Source organism: Buteo buteo, chromosome 21 (genome assembly GCF_964188355.1).
Source record: "Buteo buteo chromosome 21, bButBut1.hap1.1, whole genome shotgun sequence".
In the NCBI taxonomy this organism is placed as follows: Eukaryota; Metazoa; Chordata; class Aves; order Accipitriformes; family Accipitridae; genus Buteo; species Buteo buteo.
This window is the reverse complement of record NC_134191.1, coordinates 7,702,144-7,720,891: the sequence shown is the minus strand read 5'-3', so window position 1 is coordinate 7,720,891 and position 18,748 is coordinate 7,702,144. Positions and strand designations below refer to the sequence as shown.

The 18,748-nt window shown below is 46.1% G+C and overlaps 1 protein-coding gene across 23 annotated transcripts in view; it reads right to left on the bottom strand.

Moving 5' to 3' along the window:
* MAGI1 (membrane associated guanylate kinase, WW and PDZ domain containing 1) overlaps positions 1 to 18,152 on the bottom strand; it is a 357,068-nt gene extending 338,916 nt beyond the window's left edge. For 7 of the 23 annotated variants that reach the window (XM_075053323.1, XM_075053322.1, XM_075053324.1 and 4 more), the window contains exon 1: positions 17,239 to 18,146. In XM_075053323.1, coding sequence (XP_074909424.1) covers positions 17,239 to 17,524 — 286 coding nt within the window. In that variant the 5' untranslated portion in view covers positions 17,525 to 18,146. Of the gene's footprint in view, positions 1 to 17,238 lie in introns of all 23 variants that reach the window. The other 16 variants (XM_075053319.1, XM_075053325.1, XM_075053334.1 and 13 more) reach the window with 5 other exon arrangements.
* Between the last annotated feature and the right edge of the window lie 596 nt (positions 18,153 to 18,748).

Sequence of the window (18,748 nt, the reverse complement as noted above, 5' to 3'; positions counted from 1 at the left end):
GGATTTTACAGCAAAGCCTTCCTCTTGCATCTGGTGCAAAAAGCTTTGATTCTCATCATGCCAATGTAGTAAACTTTCGAGACAAGGTGTTTCAAAGAGTTAGCAGGGGTGCATTGCTATCACTTGATAGAGTTAATGGAAGTTTTACGGTTTATACTCTACTTAAAACCACCTTATTCCTGAACAAAGAGATGCACAGTAGGCAGAGTAAAAATAAATAATGAAAAAATAATAACAATACAACCTTAAACCACACCAACAAGAACTTAAGGTGGTATGTGTATGCATCTTTTAATTCAGAAAGCCAGGCTGACGTAAATAAAAGCAGTACACACGAGAAAAGTAAGACAATATCATCCCGCAGGCAGCTGAGGAATTGCTGCTATCGGTCTCTTCCCACTGTGAAATCCCGGGCGCCGCGCTCAGCCCGCACCAGACAGCTTCTGTCTTGGCTAAGGCAAGGCTCGGGCCAGGAGCTCGCGTTGCCGTTACGAGTGCAGAACTCGAGACGAAACGCAGAGCAGAATTTAAACTCCTCAGCTAGTTTAGTTGTAGACCACAGGCGTACAGTCCATGCCTTTCTGTTTTTACCTTCACAACTTTATTTTAAATTGGGTCTTGTCCCCAGGGCTCCATATTAAAGAAGTTGCTCATACAAGGAATCAAGAGTCAGAAGCTTTGGACGTGTCAGGACAAATCCCACCAAATGTAAATTTGTATAATATACAGATTTACGCTTGCTTGCACGGCTCTGGAAACAGAAAGGCAGTAACTCAAACTGCTACACAGGCTCCCGACAACAGTGATGATAAGCATTGCTTTTTTAAGGCTGAAAGGAGATTCTGGGGAAGGAAAATAAATCAAAACATGGCATCTTTGAAAGGGGAGCAATGCAGGAGCTAAGTCCCAGCGGCTCCACAAACACCCATCTCTCCCCAGGAAAACAGACTTCGGTGTTATTCAGTACATAAGTTTTGCAATAGTTTTTATTCTAGTTAAAATTGCATGAGTGCTCATTAATTTTAATGTTGTGTGCTTTGCCATACCCACACCTAGGAAGACTCCGAACCCTGCAAGCGTACGCCTGGCATGTTCGCAGAGGGGCTATTCCCTGCTCACACAGCCCTGTGCCCCCCCCCGAAATGGGCCGTAGGAGGATGCTGCCTTCGCTGCCATTAGACCTGACCTTGCAAACATCCACCAGCAGCCCCAGGCACCATGTCCCCAGCCAGGTACCCCAGCATCACTCGCCCCACGAAAACCACCGCTGCCACAGCTCCGGCGGGCACAGCGAGCAAAGTGGGATGGGGCCCCTTCCAAATACCGAGGCCAAGACAGACCACACGTCTGCCCTCTCAGCTTGCATCGTCTCACACAGAATTTGCATCTGTGTTGTCTAAAAATCAGTCCCCCAAAAAAAAAAAAAAAAAAAAAAAAAATCCTGCTGGTATGTCAATTATTACAAATGCTGCTGATCTAGTACCTGCACCCATGTGCTCAACTTGCATTTTAAAGGCATTTACTCCTACATTTTGGTGCATTTTCTTGACTCAAGATATTAAATCAAATGCATTGAGCTCACTTCCCTCCACACAACTAACAAGGGGTTTTATTAGCACATCTCCGGTGGAATATTAACTCCAGTGTTTTGCTGGGAAAAGACTGCATTTATTCTGGATTGCCATTGGACAGCAGGAAAGAAAAAAATGTTATCAGAGCAAACACAGCACTGTTATTAAAGAAATGGGTTAATTATCAGCCACAGGTATGAAACTGTGGGAACATGACAGCAGCCCAGTCCTGCTTGTGATGATGCTGGCTGTTGGACAAGCAGAAAGCGACCCAGATAGGTTGCAAGAGGAAAGGGACTAAAGCTCTCACTTTGTTACATAAATAAAGAAGTTAGTTCTGTAATAGGTATCTGCAGGGTATTTGGGGTGCACTGATTTTATTAGCCAGAAATGCAAGAGCCAGCAAGGCAGGTTTAAGATCCATTAAAAAAATATTTTATGCCTGATATCAGGGAGCTCTGCAGGGTTCAGAAATGGATCAGACATTTCTTCACATAACAAGAATAGCCGAAGGCAACATCTGATATTCCACAAAAGGCAAACAACACCATAAACAAGGTACATAAAGCTTCCATGCCTCCTTCTGCCTACAAGAGATCAGGACACACGCCCAGGGACGGGTTATTCTTACCAGCGGGTGCCAGTTTCTAATGCTGTCTTCTAAACCAGATCATATTAACCAGTATTTGCAACAGGAAAGCAACTGGGAGGAAGGACCCTAGCTCACCTGAATTTGCAGTGACACATCCTCCACAAAGAAAACAGCAACACTCTGGCACCAAGTTAATTTTGAAACCACTCATGAGAAGAACGACAAGGCTAGAACCCAGAAAATTTGTAACACTTTCTTTTTTAAAGTACAGTTTTAGAGAAAACAGCAACACTGTAACAAATGTTAAACAGCAACCAAAGAATAGCTGCAAAAAAAATAAAAGTCAAAATATCACATCAGCCCAAACCCGCCAAAAATGAAGGGATCATAGCAGGTAAAAGAAGAAAAGTGGGTAAAAATAGAAGTGCCAGGATATGACATGCCTTCAAGTTATAGAAAAAGCATCTGGATTGTCCTCAAATCCCCTCCTGACTGCTGTCTAACTCAGTAATCGTCGCTCTTGAGCAACAGGGTTGTCTCAAGCGGAGCAATGGGGCAACGCCGATTTCTTTTCATCTGATGCCACGTGGGGCAAAGCACCTTCCAGTCGGAAAGGGAACGGTTTGTGCCCTCGGTTTCACAGACCTGCGTGCAGCCCAAAGCCCGCCTTTCGGCCGAGTTCGGAGGATGTCCGTGGACGTGCAGGCGACCTTTTGCTCGTGGCCTCGGGGAAGGACCCATCTCCCCACCGGAGCTTCAGCAGGGCCACCAAAAAAAGCAACTCTGCAAACTAAAACGCTGGTGCAACTCACTCCAGGTGAAAGGAAGAGCACAGAACGCCTCATCTCGGCCCGTTAAGGCTCCAGAAGGACAATTTCCACCTTATTTTCGGAGTCTGCCATTTATCGAGCATTGCTAAGGAGACCCACTTCTCTTCTGCACCCTCTTTTGCAAGCCCAGGTGCCAGGCTTGGCAATACATCCTCACGGGATACACACCACACAGCATGCTGCTCTGTGCAGGGTCACCTGAGCACAACGATAACTTGAAATCTCTTTTTTTTTTTTTTTTTTTTTAAATAAGATAAAAAAAGCCTTTTCAATTGAGCAATTTTTACTTTTACAGCAGTTACAGCCAACTGCCTGGCTCCGTATCTGGTACCTGCCCGCCTCTGTCCTTCTGCTAAAGTGACAGCTACAGAGTAGTTGAAAACATTTAAGCAAAAGGTGTTTTGTCGTTTTGTGAAGCGTTAACACTGCTCAACGCTTGACTGCTTTAAAGGACAGCACAACAGCTTGGCTGTGGACACAGACCTTCCAGCTTAAGTTATGGATTTTTCAATGCTCTGAACATCACTTCCGAAAAGCAAAGACATTGGAGCGTTCCTCCTCTGCTCTCCCCACGGTCCCCAAAGTCTGAACCAGGGACACATTTTACTTTTCACATCCAAGCTATGGGAAATCCCCATTCAACAGAAAGTTGAGGAAAACAAACCCGAGCAGCTGAGTGTGAAAATTACATAAAGTCCAAAGCCATCGAGTGTGAGCCTTAGGACAGAGAAACAGTCAGGCAAGTGCACAAATGCCTTCCACGTGTTCTGGATGGGAAGAAACTGAATTTTTTAAAGACTAACATGGAAACTGCTTTAAGCAATTTGTCATTTTCAATAGAGGTTCTGCAGCAAAAGAGACATTTCGACAAGTTAAACAACTTCCTACCGGAGTGGCTGCGTGCAATGTTTAAACTACCTCTTGCAGACTTCTTAGAAAAGGACTATTTCTAATTTTGCCATTCAGGAAGACTTTGAAATGTCACTGCCATTTGATTTGACCAGTGAAGAGGAAACGCAGAGTTGAGAGAAGGGGAAAACAATGCAAATACCATTCCATATTTTTTAACTTGGTTTCAGGCAGCTTGGTGAGCTGGTGCTAATGAGTGTGAACATTGCTTATTTCCCTCCAAGAGGGGGAAACTTCAGACATATTTCCTGTAAATGTTACAGCTTAAAGCTCACCTGGATATTACAATGCATAGATGTGAAATATCATCTGAAAGAAAGCTGAGTCCGAGTCCATCTTTTTGCTAAACTTGGGCTAGAAACAATGTTTTTATGGCAAAAAGTCCTCCAAACATGATCCAATGCAATGCATAATAATGCTAAGGTCTCTTCTACATCAGGGACTTTGAGGAAAAATAAATAAGCAATAAATATTCCCCACTGTTTCTGCCACTGGTTCAGACAGCTATCAGCATTCAGCAGTGCTGCTGCTGTGTCCTAATACATGAAAGGTCTGTCCTTTAGAGACCTTGATGAAGTTTTGTTTATCAGTCGGTGATGCTAATGGGAAGGCTTTGCTCAGCCGGGAGCTCAGGGAGGAGCGGACTCTGCCTGACACAGCCCACAGGTTGCTGGGAAGATGCTTGAAGTTTATAAAAATGGAGCAACAGAAGCAGAACAGCAGCAAGTATCAGCTGCGTGACTACTGTTTGTAAAATCTACCTCCGTCCGCAATCAATACAGGAAAAGAGGAAGGCCAGGTTTAATTAAAGTCTGTAAGATGGCTAAAAAAGTCCCTAAATTTTTAAAGAAAAGTTTTTAATCTCCCTGGTGGCCACATCCCCCCGGACCTGGAGGGCGGGAGGTGCTGCAGGCAGCAGAAACGCTCTGTCAGAAATCAACCAACAAATTCCTGTATCCAGCACCTCCTGCACCGGGCTCCAGCCAGGCAGCTGACGTAACCTTCCCTGCCAACTCAATTCCACCGTGGAAAAATACTTGTACTCCCAGCCAGGGGCAAGATCCCATCCGGGCAGCTACCGCTACGGCAGATGCTGTACCGAATGAGAGAAGAATACTGAAAATAAAAGTTAACTGTGACAAGCCAGTTTGGGAGCCAGGGTTTCCTTGTTTTCCCCAGCATCCTGGGGAAAGATGCAATGACAACTCACCCACTCGGTCTCGGGACTCAAAACAGCACAAAGCACGGCAGTCCCAAAGCAGGGCACAGATGACCAGGCTGAGTTATGCACCAGCTACACTAAGTCAATTTGAAATAGATTTGCTATTCAATATCAAATAGATTTAATCCACTGCAACCTTTTAATGTCAGTGGGCTCTTCGGGATTGCGACAACTTGCCCGGCTTTTAGGCAAACAGCAATTTCCACACTGGTTTAGGCAAGCCTCAGCATGGATTATAGCATCTTTTACATCCAGACAGACAGAAAAAGCCCTCTGCGATGTGTTACGTTAGCACATGCTTCAATTTAAGCACTCTCATTTTTATTGGGGCTTTTCTCATATATAAGAGCTTCAGCAGATCCAAATTTACATACTAATTGCTTACCAGTCTGCAATGTGACCAAGATATCCTATCCCAGATCAGAACTATGTGAAAAAAACCCACTGTATTTCGGTCCTGGAAAAACTGATACATGTGTATTTCCAGCATCAACTACTACAACTGGAAAATTGGCAACAGAAAACAAAAATAAATGGAAAAGACACCTTGGATAGTCCCTGGCTCATCTCTTTCACAGATAAAAATCTCATCCTTTGACATGTTTTACAAGCACACAGTAAAAAAAACCTATAGGGAGAAGCTTGTATTTTAGATGGAAACACCATCGTGGCAAATCTCCACCTGAGCAGGACAGCCTGGCGATGTAGAAGGGAGCTGCTCCAGCTGAAGCCATTTATCCATTTCACATGTTTTAATGTGGATCTGGGAAGCAGCAGAGCCCCACAGCGCAGCGATGGGAGCTGAGATTTGCGGGTCCACAACCTCATCAGAAGCATCCTGACCAAGTCACACAGCCTTTGTGCTTGGCTTTCCCCCTGCTCCAAACATTACTTGGGGTCTTTTTAGTCCTCACCCTCCCTCTCCTGCAAAGCATCCAGGCAGGGACAACTCTCTTGGGCTCACGGCACAAGAGGGCCCCGGACTTCACCAAGCTTGAAAGATTGCCATCATACACCCAAGTATTCACCACTTCTCCCACCCTCATAAAGGAATGACCTCCTGTTAAAGTGTAACTGCCACCTGCCTCTGGAATGAGGGAGCTAAATGCCACTTTATTGCCTTTAAAATGCCAGAGACCTGGGCGCACAACGAAACTGGGCACCTTTCCGAGATAACGTTTATGGGTGTTCTCTAGTTTTCCCTCCTGCAATCTTCAAATGACTCACAGGGACCAGACAAAGGTCTAGATAGCAGCTGCCCCCCAGCATTTGTCAGGAAAAGGGAATTTGGATGTTCTTCAGCAGCCAGGTTACATAACCCGAACAGAAAACAAGAGAGGTCTCACGAGCGAGCCATCTTTCAAAACCAACACGTTTCTGCAGATGATTTACAGGACAAGTATCGCTGAAACAGTTTCACCACGGGAATGCCACAGAAGCAAATTTAAATGTTTTTACAGGATCAGAAGGCTGCCCATGCATCTCGTGATGAGGTAACGGGCATGGGAACCGTTCTCAACCATAATGGTGGTGGTTTCATACTCTTGCTTTTCTGCTTTCAAATAGCTGTGCCCACAACTAATTTTGCCACCTATGGCGAAATCTATGGCATTGGCTGTGTGACAGCCTGAGCTGCTGGAGTCGTGGGATTAGTTTCCACTAAAAAGGGACAAGAGTTGATTTTGGAGCTCTGCTGAAGTAACATCTGACAATATGCACGCAAAAGTGCAAAAAGTAAACATACATATATATATACACACACACACACACACATATATGCATACCAGTCACATGTTCCAGGAGCCTCACCCAAGAATTCAAGTCATTTTGATAGGTGACACACAGTATTTTCACAAATGCCTCCTCTTAGGCTGGGTACTCATATAAAACTGTCCCCTATACATAACCTCTCTGAGCAGCCAACCCTTAGACCAACACAGCCCTGGTGTCCTCAACACCCCACCTGCATTCTGCCCAGAGCAGTTCTGCACCTCCTGCAGAAAGCCAGAGACAGCCAGTTATTGAGGGTTTAATTGCCTCACTCCATGTGTAGTAAACGAAGCTTCCTGCAACATGAAGGATTTATATAGACTATGGTTAAGTTCAGACAAAAATACCGCCGTGTGAAATTAGGTCAACAATCTCAGCATGTCCATATTTCTTCACAAAAAAAAAAAAAAAAAAAGAAAGAAAACATGAGGTAATACAGCTATGGTAAATGTAGAAAAGTATTTGTCAGCTCAGATCTTGATTTGGAAAGTCTGATTAATAACAGCAGATAGTAGGTGACACAAGGACTCCATAGTGCACAGACTATACAAAAGTTAAGAAAACACTATATACCATTGCTAAGCAATTTCGATATTTGCATACAAAACAAATACACAACATTTGCTGGGGTACAGGCAGAAGACAATCTAACAACAACAAAAAAAGGCCACCCCATCCCAATAAACAAACAACTTACTGATTTTCTTCAAAAACAACCAAATCCGTCATCCTCAGAGTGCCCCACTGTGAACCCAGCAGAGCCTCTGGACGTGCTCACGCAGACAGGCTGCTGCTGTTCCTCTCAACCACAATCAGTGCACACTAAGAAGATATTCTATATTAGTCACTTCATTGTTTAAGGAAAAAAAGCATACCAGGGAAAGGAGAAAGACATGATTCTTTATTTTGCATCATCCCTCTTTCACCCTTAGGACAGGGAGAGAACAAAGCCTGGGCTGGACCGGTGGCTGCCAAAGCCCCATCAGGCATCCTGTCCCGCAACGCCTTCCCCAGGCACCAGCGCCAGCACTGCAAAGGGGAGACTCAGCCTGGAGAACACAATGTCCCCAAATCCAGCCAAACCACAGACTTCTCCTCCCCAGGCTCGCTGGGGATCAGCTACCCCAGGGCCGCGTTGTGCCACGCGTCCCCCAGCTGTCCCCGCACTGCGCAGGGGAGCCCTGCAGGAGCACGAGTTATTTTAGGCACCGTATCCTAACAGGATACTCAACAGCAAAGTTTGCATCCTATATTACACATTGATGTAAGCATTTAGGGTTCCCAGAACAAGATGTTGGTCTAGACTGCTCTGTCATCAGCTGGAAAGACAGCCACGCTCCTGGCTGGTCCTGCAGAAAGCACTCAGCTGCTTCTGCTTTTAGAGATGGCCTCAGCATCAGTAGCAAATCCAGCAGTGAACAGTGAACTTTCCTCAACCTGATGCTTTTGGTATCTTCCACGTATCTCCTGCTGCCCGTCTCTCTCCGCCTCTCCTCCAGCCACCCTTGGCGTCCAGCAAGGCTCCGGTGAATTGTTCCAAGCAGGTCCAAACCCCAGGAGCATCCTCCTGTATCCCTGTCGCCTCAAGCTTTCAAGAGACTGATTAACAAATAAGAAGGTGGCGATAGCTTAAAACAAACAAACAAACAAAAACAACCTAAAACATGAGAAATGTGATATGCTGGCTATTCAAGGACTGTTTAGATTATGTGTACTCAAGGTAAAGCTTATCTAGTTTAAGATTCTGCTTACAATAGAGGATGCTTAAGGAGTGCTTGGATAATAGTCAAGGCACCAGATAACGGACATTTCAGAGTCACAGATTTGCTAATTGAGGACATACATCCGCCTTCAGAATTGAGAAAGGAGGGGTGGGCAAGAGAAACAAAGACCCTGGTGTCCGCAGATGAGGCATGACCATAAGAGAACAAAAGGAGTAGGGGTATTCTTCCCCAAAGGACCACCAAAGACCACCAAAAACCACCGCACAGGCATAGAAGACTCTATGGGATGATTGCTCAAGAGAACAACACGTCATGTTTGCTCAACATAATGAATATGCAATAGTTAGGTGGAACATATGTATTAGATAGGCGTGGTGTTTCAACTGTAGTGTATAAATATGGACTGAACACCTCAGCAGGTGTGCTCGATTCGTGGAAATCTTCCACCTTGCACCCTGCGCAGAATAAAGCAATGCCTCCTCTCTAAACACACTTTGTGTGTTTTGGGAGTTACCTTCTGATCAGGTAACATCCCTGACACTTAAATTGTAATTGGGAGTTCTACACACCCCTTTGGGAAAGGAGGAGGACAGGCGTGTTCCTTACTATTTTTAAGAAAGTCTTTTCACAGTTATTCTGCAGCCCAGGTCCTCACCTGCCCAGTTCAGCCTGTTTGGGAAGTAACTTTTCCCTTTCTCTCTCATGCATCCAAAAAAAATCCGAGACATCTGCGTCTGTCATCAGTTTGGACTAACACCCACTTAGCGCAAGATCTGCACCACTGGAATAAGAGAAGTTGAACATCAAAGTTGGGGTTTTTTGAGAGTACACAATATCTGCACAGCTTTGTTTGCGTTGAGGGAGTGGCTGGATTTTAGGCAGCTTCTTTTTCAAAGGCTTTTTGTTAATAACTAAATGAAAAACCCAGAGTTGAGGTTTTCCCCTTAAAAAGCAAGCCACTGTGATTAAGGATATGAAGAAAGAAAAGTCGGTCTCTTCCCAGTCTAATTGTACCGAGGCACTGACTTCAGGGCTCCAAAATTACAGATGTATAATCCAAGACAATGAACTCTTTAGTCAAGGATTAGCAAACCATGCAAAACTGATTCCTTATTCAAATGCCTTGCAATTGTAAGGGCATCTGTTCCACTTTGCAAGTCATCCCAAAGGCTTTGTTTGGTTTTTTCCTGTTCCATTACGAAAACAGGGTGCTTTGCATTATTTTCACACCGTGTAATAAGTGCTACTGTTTAGTCTAATAGGGGACAGTCGATGAAATCCAATAACTGTTTTTACATTATTTTTCTTTTAAGTTATGATACAAGCCCTCTCAAATATAAAAACAAGAACTGTTCTTACTCAAAAGCCAAGCCTGTAAAAATGTAACCCAAAACGCCAGAACCTGAAGAAAAAACTATTTTGTTTCTCCAAGGTATACTAGGGTATACTTGTTGGTTTGGTTTTTTTTAAAAAAGGGAATTTATGTAGGTTTCAATAATATTACTAACACAAAACAGTTCAGCACAAATGATGCCAAAGTCAGGACTGGGGACTAGCAGAGAGAGCAGTGCCATCATTCCAGCCCATAGCAGCAGAATAGCTCTGGAAACCATTTAAAATGTCACAGGAGGGAGGATGGATGGAGTGTCTGACCTTTGGAAAATGAAGGGTGGATCTCAACAAAAATATCCCAGCTACCCTGAGCCATGCTGCTCCTGCAGGGCCAAGAAGGATGCTGGCCCACCTATTTGGTCTAGAAGGAAAAGCAAAAAAAGAAAAATAAAGAAAAAAAAAAATCCAAATCTGCCAACATACCAGCCCCACATAAAAGCTGCCAAGCTGCTCTGGAAACAGGCAGCCTCTTCCACAGCTCTTTATCAGATCAGTAGAAAAGTAGTTCTGGATGATAGCCCAGGCTTAGGTTTGTTTCCCAACACCAGATCCTTGCAGGGAACACCAAACTTAAACCATCAAACTCACTGGAACTCTATGGGTTGCCGGCTCCCGCAGGACTCAGAGCCTTCCCTGTCAAACGGCCACAACAGCTAAACCGAAGCAAGTTACACGAGACCAAAATAAAAAGTGAGAAAACAGAATATCAAGTGTCAAGAGAGACAGAGAAAATGATGATAGCGGTGAAAATTATGTTTCTGCGGGAGCTGGTCTTGCACGCTCAGCAGCGCTGTCACTCAGGGCCAAAAAGCTGCTGTTTTCCCCGTCCTGCAAGCGGTGCCTCGGGTGACAGGGTAACGGGAGCGGATAAGATCTTCATAGATCACGGGGGACACGACCCATCCCTGCGCCCTTGGTGCAAAAAGGTCACTTCATACTCAGTTTCTAAAAGGCAAAAATAAAATTTTTCCACAGCTGCGCTACAGAAAAATTCTGCAGAAATACGGATGACGAGGATCCCATATTTTGCTGCTCTAGGAGTTGGGACATGGAGCTGGAAGGAGCTCAGATGGGATGGAGGGGTCTGAGTCCCAGCCCTCCAAGTACCACCAATTGCTCACAGTAAGGATCCCTGCCTTTGGCTAACCTTTTGCCTCAAACTCTTCATAGTTCTTCTACAAATTCACGGCACTTGCTCATACACAACCAGTACTCCATGCTTTTCACCAAGAACTTCAAGTCACTTGCAGCACACAAAGATCAAAACCCATATGCCTTGATTTACGAGTTCCAGTTGAAGTCAAGAGGGAGCGTAAAAAGAAAAAACAAAAAACCAACACCTGAAATAACTAGCAAGCATAGCTTGTGTCTGGACTGAAGTAAGGGAATGTAAACAACAAACCTGGTCAATTATTTTAAAAAACCTCAACAGAGGTCCCAAGGATCCTACCCTTGCCCACAGCTCAGACCTTGCTAATGAGATAGAAAAAGCCCTTGAGGCAGCAGCATCTTCTCAGTTACCTTCAAACTGAGCTGATGAAGAAATCTAAGGAATGAGGGACCTGTTGGCCTAAATCATCAGTTCTGCACAGCCACAAAAGTACTGCTCAGAAGATCTTTATTTACACCTTAATAGAGCTGCCCTTGGGCAAATGTTTTCCCTGTCAAAGGATTAGGGGTATTTCTCAGGCATCAGATGAAGAGATACAGAAACAGTCAGAAGAGATCCATGAATTGATCGCAACCTGAGCCAGAGAAAAATGGCAATCCCGAACACGGGAACACAAGGAGCTACTGATGGTTTGGCCTTCAAACCTGTTAAAAGAAGTTCTTAAATTTCTAACAAGATACGTGGAAGGTGAATCTTAAATCTCACAATAGCAGGTCAATAATTCACTCATGCAGGAGTTGTAACTTGGTCTTAAAAAATAAACCAAAACAACACTCAGGATGATGTTAACATCTTATTTTGCAATGATGTTGAATGACTGCTTGTAATTAGAGTATAATTGTGATTTAATTGCTCTGTGATCTGACTGGCCATAAAGGGGGAGCCTGGAGTCCCATCTCAATGGGTGGAAAGATTAACCTTATTGTGGAAAACATAATCCCATTTCATGCCATTAGAAGGACCGTATTAATTCCTGAAAATTTTTATAACAGCAAAGATGTGGCACTTAGGCTGTAACATCCATCTGTGGGGTGTTACCTCACGGCTCTGGAGAGGATGGATGACTGGTTTGCCACAAGCAGGATCAGCTTCTAAATCCTGACAAGTGCTACACTGTAAATTCAGGCATAGTAAAGATAAGGTCTTCTTCACAGCACTATTTTAATGCACAGACATACACATTTCACAACTCCTAAATGCAGTACTACTTTAAAGAAAGAAGACTACCGATTTGTCGCAAAATATATTAGAAGTGATGCAAAGAAAGAGATTCTGCTTTTTTTAATTCTACATTTCAGTAGTGACTGGCCCGGCACAATGCTCATCCCAGCAGGTCACTGGTGAAAAGAGGCTTTATAAATCTAAAATGCACGAACGTCTCCCAAGTTTTTGGATGGCAAGTCTTTCACTCCACTTCAAATCCACTTGGGTCCTAAAAGAATTTGGGTCAAACGGAAAAACGACTTACAGAATTCACTGTGCAAGTGACTGGCACTCAGCTACGCAAAGACTAAAGGGAAACGCTTTTCGGAGCTCATGCGTGACGCTGCAGAAGTAAACTCCTAGGAACAGCAAAAGCTCGCTCTCTAAACATGTTTTCCCTTCATTGGCCAAACCAACGGAGGCAGCTGCCTGCACGTCAAACCGAATGCAAGCTCTGCTATATCTCAGGGAGGCACACGTGCATCAACGCTTGCTTTCGGTCCCTGCAACGCCAGGCACCAGCGTAACCTACTTAGCGTGGGATGTTCAGTGTCGCCCACGAACAAAGTGACACTCTGCTTCCCAGTGTTTGCTAAACTACTGAACACACAAAAACTTACAGATGCATCAACTTTTCTTTCTTTTTTTTATGTTCTACAAAAAAAAAAAAAAAAAAGAAAAAAAAAAAAGTATCCCAGACAGCAATTCTCTCACAAGCTCTCTCGGGAAAATAAAAAGAAAAGGTCCAAATACCAGCTCATGCAAACTTTTTGAAAGAAGCTGGTTTTGTTCAGAGTAGTACACGTAACCGATTTCAACATTTCATGATCGCCTCGTATAGCAAATGCCAGCCTGACATTGAAGCATTGAGTCACTGCACCGTATTTCAGAATTTATCTTAGGGTCAAGTTAATGTTTGAAAAGAAATAAATGAAGCTGATAGTGCTGGGTAAACAGTGACTTTCTGTTTGGGATACGCCTGCTCCTGTTTGCCCTGTGTAGGGCTGAAAAAAAAAAAACCCCACCACAAACCCCCCACAACTCCTCCCTACTGTGGGATTGTCCCAGCTGCAAAGTACTATGAAAATTATTAATTGCATAAACTCTCAACACCTCCTGGTTTCAAAGCAACTGGTCATCTAGAGCTTGGGATCCTGAGACTTTTTAGGGAAGCAAAGTGTTGAACTGAGAACTAAAAAACAATTTAAAAATAGGGGTGCAAACATATTAACTTTGACAGTTTCCCATACCAAGCATCTGGCTTGATATGTTGGCACAGGTCATCTAAACAAGGAGCAAAAGAAAAAAAAAAAGGCCGCAATCTGAAATCTCTCTGAATGTGCCCACCTCTCACTGAGGGAAAAAGAAAATGCAGGTACCTTGCCTTAGACAAAACACGGTCAATTTTTTATAGATACAGCCTTAATTCTTCCCTTGTGAAGAACAGCATGACAAACTTTTGTTCTGTTGTGCTGGACTCTGTTAATTGAAATATATAAGAAGAAACAGTGAGCCCAATTTTATTATTGATTTATCCAAGTAAGCTATATATTATGGATTTATCCAAGTAAGCTATTTTGAAAAATGTGAAGTGTATTCAAGGAAGCTACAATATTCACAATACAGCCAAGAAATCATTGTGTTAAGGCAATGCCAGCTTTACACAGGAATATGAGACCATTGCTCCTAGAATTCAATCTATTAATTCTATACTCTCAGACCAAGTAATAATAAAAATGCATTTATTAACTCCACATGAGTCAATTGCCAATTTCATCAGAACTTAGGCACAGATGTAAGATGGAAACAGTCAGTCATAAAAGCACTACATGTTAACTGAGGGGTTTTTTTTTCACACATTTGACAGTTCTGAAAGTTACCAAGATACATGGCAGCAGATTCTTCCTCTCTCTCCCCCAAAACCAGGCAACTATAGTGGTATATTTTTTTCTTAAATGTAATACCAAAAAAGGGGACAAGAAAGGGAAAGCTTCATTAAAGTTCTTTAGCTTTCCTCACTCTTTCTCACAGGGTAAGCAAAGGACCAAGAAATCCCATACGAGCAGTATTAAATACTGTTATTCCAATTAAGAGAATTCATATAGGCTCCCCCTTTTTGTACTTTGTGGGAACCTATTCAAACTTACGACTCACAAAAGCAAGAAAAAATATTGCATGTGGACCTGTAAGTCTATAAACCCTAGTTTAATGATATAGCCTGTGCATAGCCTATTCCACCTATGTTTCAACTCCTAGTCCCTTGTCTTCCACTAAGTGCAAGGTCAGAACAGTTATTTTCTCTGTTCATGCTTGCAGATGACTGACTTATTTATAGTAAATTTCCTGTTTTTCCAGCCTTGTAAATGTCATACAAAATAGACAAGGCAATAAAACGTATACATTTCCAGGCTAATTTTGCCCTAGCACTTCAGCACCAGTCGATTAGGCACTAAGAACTAGGAAAAGGAGGAGAATCATAGTTAAAAACGTGTTTACAATCTTCACACTCCTTTCCTGCCTGCTCTAGTGCCACACACCTCCTGTTGAATGACAGTTGCCATGCCCATAATGAGATTTTTAATCAACGCAGAAGTAATGCATTTTAATTAAAACACTCTCCTTTTCTATGCTTATGATCCTGATCCACGAGGGAGTTCCCCGCTCGGCACAGAAAAGCGTGCAGGTGCCAGCATTGACAGGCACAGGGAACTGCTTTCCAGACCACAAAAGTATTTAATTATTTTAAAAAATATATCTTTCTATTCTACATTCCTGTCTAATAAAGCATTTAAAAAAACAGAAAGATGGGAGGGAAGGAGGGGGAAAAAAAAAAAAAAAAAGGGAAACTATAATCCCACGGTAACCAGGGGCTTGGTTCTCACCTCCAGGTGAGGATGGTCCAAGGTTCAAGTGCCTGCCCTGACTCCAGGCAGGGTTTTGAACCTTTTTCTCCCAACTTCCAGGTAAACCCAACCAGTACGCTAAAACTCAGCTCTCTGCCCCTTCTTTTGACCATATCCTGGAGCTGAGAGACATTTACCACTCAATTCTGTCATTTCTGGTATATTCCCATGACATGTTCATATTTAGATTAACTAGTGTTTCCAAAATAACAAAAAGTTTAATCACAAATCGCTTGGTTGGGAAGGGGTTTTTTTTTAATGCACCTTCTTTCATCCACCAACACCGATCACATTGCAACATCAGAAGCTGTATTTTAACACTTCTGCTAAAACAATTAGTATGCAAAAAAACCCTGCCTAATTTCCTCATACTTTTCTTCATGCTTTTCTCCCCCTCCCGTCTGGGCAGGGAAACCAGCAGGCTCAGTTTCCCTCCCCACTTCCCACTGAAGCCAAGAAAACGCAGCAGGGAAGATACACTCTTGTTTAAAGAAAACTGGTTTTGTTGGGAGTTCCACGCTGTTGGCTGGAATATTTCTACTGACTCTTGGAAATGACTAACATGTAGCCGTGCTTTGGTACATCAGCTCCCGGGGCAGTTTTGAGCTGAGGTTGCCCCAAAAAGGGGAGCAGGTGGCAGAGGAGGATTGCACAGCCCAGCTCCGGCTCAGCTCCTTTCCGATAACCCATCGCTGCGATCTGCTCCGGTACCGGAGGTTTGAAGGATGGCTGTGACACGAGTGCCTGCAGCCCTCTGGCTCTGCTCATCGGTGAGGCGAGGGACAAGACTTCAGGTGACGGTCCTGCCAGCTGGCCATAAATTTTGTCCACAGCGACCAGCTGGGTTGAACCAAGTACAGGAAAAAAAAAAAAAAAACCAACGCTCTTGCACTACCAGCTACAGCAAAACCCCAAGACTTGGGATGCCTACATGCCTGGATGACAAATAAACTTTCCCCTAAGGAATTTTTTGGGCAATCTGAACACTAACAGTTTCCTGGAACTAACTTCGAGTCCTGCCCTGGAAATTACAAGGCCATTAGCCAGGCCTGTTACGCTAACCTGTTGAGTGACTGTTGCATGTACACGGATGTGAAGTGGCTTTTTTTTGTTGGTTTGGGTTTGGTTTTTTTTTTCCCCCATCTCTTATCCTCTTCCCCAGCCAAACCGGAGAGCTACCTGTGCATGCCTTCACCTGCGCGCTGCAGGGCTGGGAGCATGGATGTGCCCTCACCTAGGGCTAAACCAGGGGAAAAAAAAAAGAAAAAACCAAAAAACACCAAAGCCGAGCTGACCTTCAGCCAGAGAGAACTGCCCTCGCAGGAGGGTCCCAGTTTTCCCTTCCCAAAGGCGGGCAGCCGGCAATCCCACGCTGCACTTTTTGAACAAGACTCCACTCGTCGCCCAGCAGCGCGGCTGCTCGAAAGGATGCTCAGCTGCTGGAGGAGGGAATCTCTCCCATATTCCCCCAGCTACGGGTCTGTCTCGGCCGCCGCAGGGGTCAGCCCCGGACAGAGAGCTTTCCCCCCCCCTTCCCTCCCCCGACACCCGTGGGTGCCCCCCGCGGGGGAGCGCAGGAGGCTCCGCGGTGCCTTAGGGAAAGTCTCACGCAATCGCTCGCCGTGCTTAAGGCAGGCCAGAAAACTGCAGGGAGGCTCCAGACAAGAGTCAGGAGGATGAGGTGCCGGTGCAGAAGTGCACGGGGGGGTGGTGAAGGTGCGCACACGAGTGGGCGCGAACGCCCCCGCGGTGCGAGGCGCAGCCGCTGTGACCGACTCCCGTCGGGGTCCCGGCTCGCCCCGAAGGGCTTCGCGTTCGCCTCTCCCTCCCTTCCCTACCGCGCTCGCCCTTGGCTACCCAGCACCACAGGAGGGGACCCCTTCACCTCCCCCGCGGAGCAACGCGGAGCGGGTCCGCACCCCCCCGTCCCCGTCCCCGTCCCCGCTCGCACCTTGTCGGACGGTTTTCACCACGATGGGGTCCTTGCAGCTCCGGATCACTTCCAGCACGTCGTAAAGCGGTAAGCCCGAAACGCGGACCCCCTGTACCTCCAGCAGCAGCTCCCCTTCGCTCAGCGCCGCTTCGCCGTCCCCCGCCACCGCGCCCGCGTAAGGGAACTCGCCGTGCTCCGCACCGCCGAGGAGGGCGAAACCCAGCTGCCCGCCGGGCCCACGGGTGAGCGAACATTGCCGCACCCGGCCGGCCCAGTGGTTCTTCTTCTGGACGACGCGCGACATGGTGCTGCGCGGCCCTCCGCGCCCGCGGAAGCGCGGTAAGCAGGTGCGCAGGGGGCTCCGACCCGCTGCCTCATAGGCAGACCCACCACCACCAACGCCGGCGACCCCTCAAGCCATCGCCGCCGGCTCCGACGCTCCGCTCCGGCCGCGCTCGGCTGCGCGCCCGCGGAGGGCGCGCACCCGCCTCGCCGCCCGCCGTCCCTCTCCCGTCTAGATTTAAAAAAAAAAAAAAAAAAAAAAAAATTAAAAAAAAAAAAAAAGGTAAAAGCAAATCCGGCCGGTCCTCTCGCCCTCCCCGCGCTGCTCTTTTTGTTAGGCTTAGCCCCTCTCTCCGCGGGCGCGGAAGGCAAACGCGCGGCGCCTTTAAGGCGATACAAAGACCCGTTTGTTTTGTTACACTCGCGTCCGTCCCGCTCCGCCGCTCTCCGCGCCGCCGGCGCAGGCGCCTTCGCAAACACCCCGCCCCGGCCCGGCCCGGCCCGGCCCCCGGCCGCCTCTCCGCCCCCGGCACGGCACGGCACGGCACGGCACGGCCAACCCCCCCAGAACCCCAAAGGGCGAGCCCCGCTCCCTCCCCGGTTCCCCCTCCGCGGCTGCGGTACGGGTGCGCGCCGCGGTTGGAAGGTCCCCCGTTCCCACGGCTAACTTTTGCGAAGGGAAAAAAAAAAAATAAAATTTAAAAAAAAAAAAAAAAAAAAGTGGGGTGCCTGCGCACCCCGCGGAGGGGCTGGGGGTGAAAGTCGTCTGCAGAGTTAAGTCACCGCGGAGAAGGGGCTGGGGAGCGCAGGGGGGTCCGCGGAGAAGTTCGGCCCCTGGAAGATGCTCGTGGTTTGGGGGAAGAGGGATGGTAATCCTTCACTTTCCCCGGGGAGGATTTCTAGGATTTTTTTCCAAGTCGCAAACCTCTGGAATCGCTGCTCACCTGCGCTTTCCGAGGGGTTGTTACGGGAGAGGGCACGATGGAGTACGAGTCCCCAGGAAAAACTTGCACAAGCCTGTCATTAAAACGGTATCTAAGTGCTTGCGCAAGGCTGAGTTAAAGCCGCGCTCGTGCCCTTAGCTCTCCACTTTTTGACTGGCTGCTTGAATTGGTGATGTTAACAACTTTCTCGCGTTTTATTTTCCCCGTGTAATTGTTAAGAAGCTGGACAGACCTATAGCGAGGTCTGTCTGCTGGGGAAAGGGACGTGTGTCCATTTGTTTGTCCTTGGCCACGACTCTTCA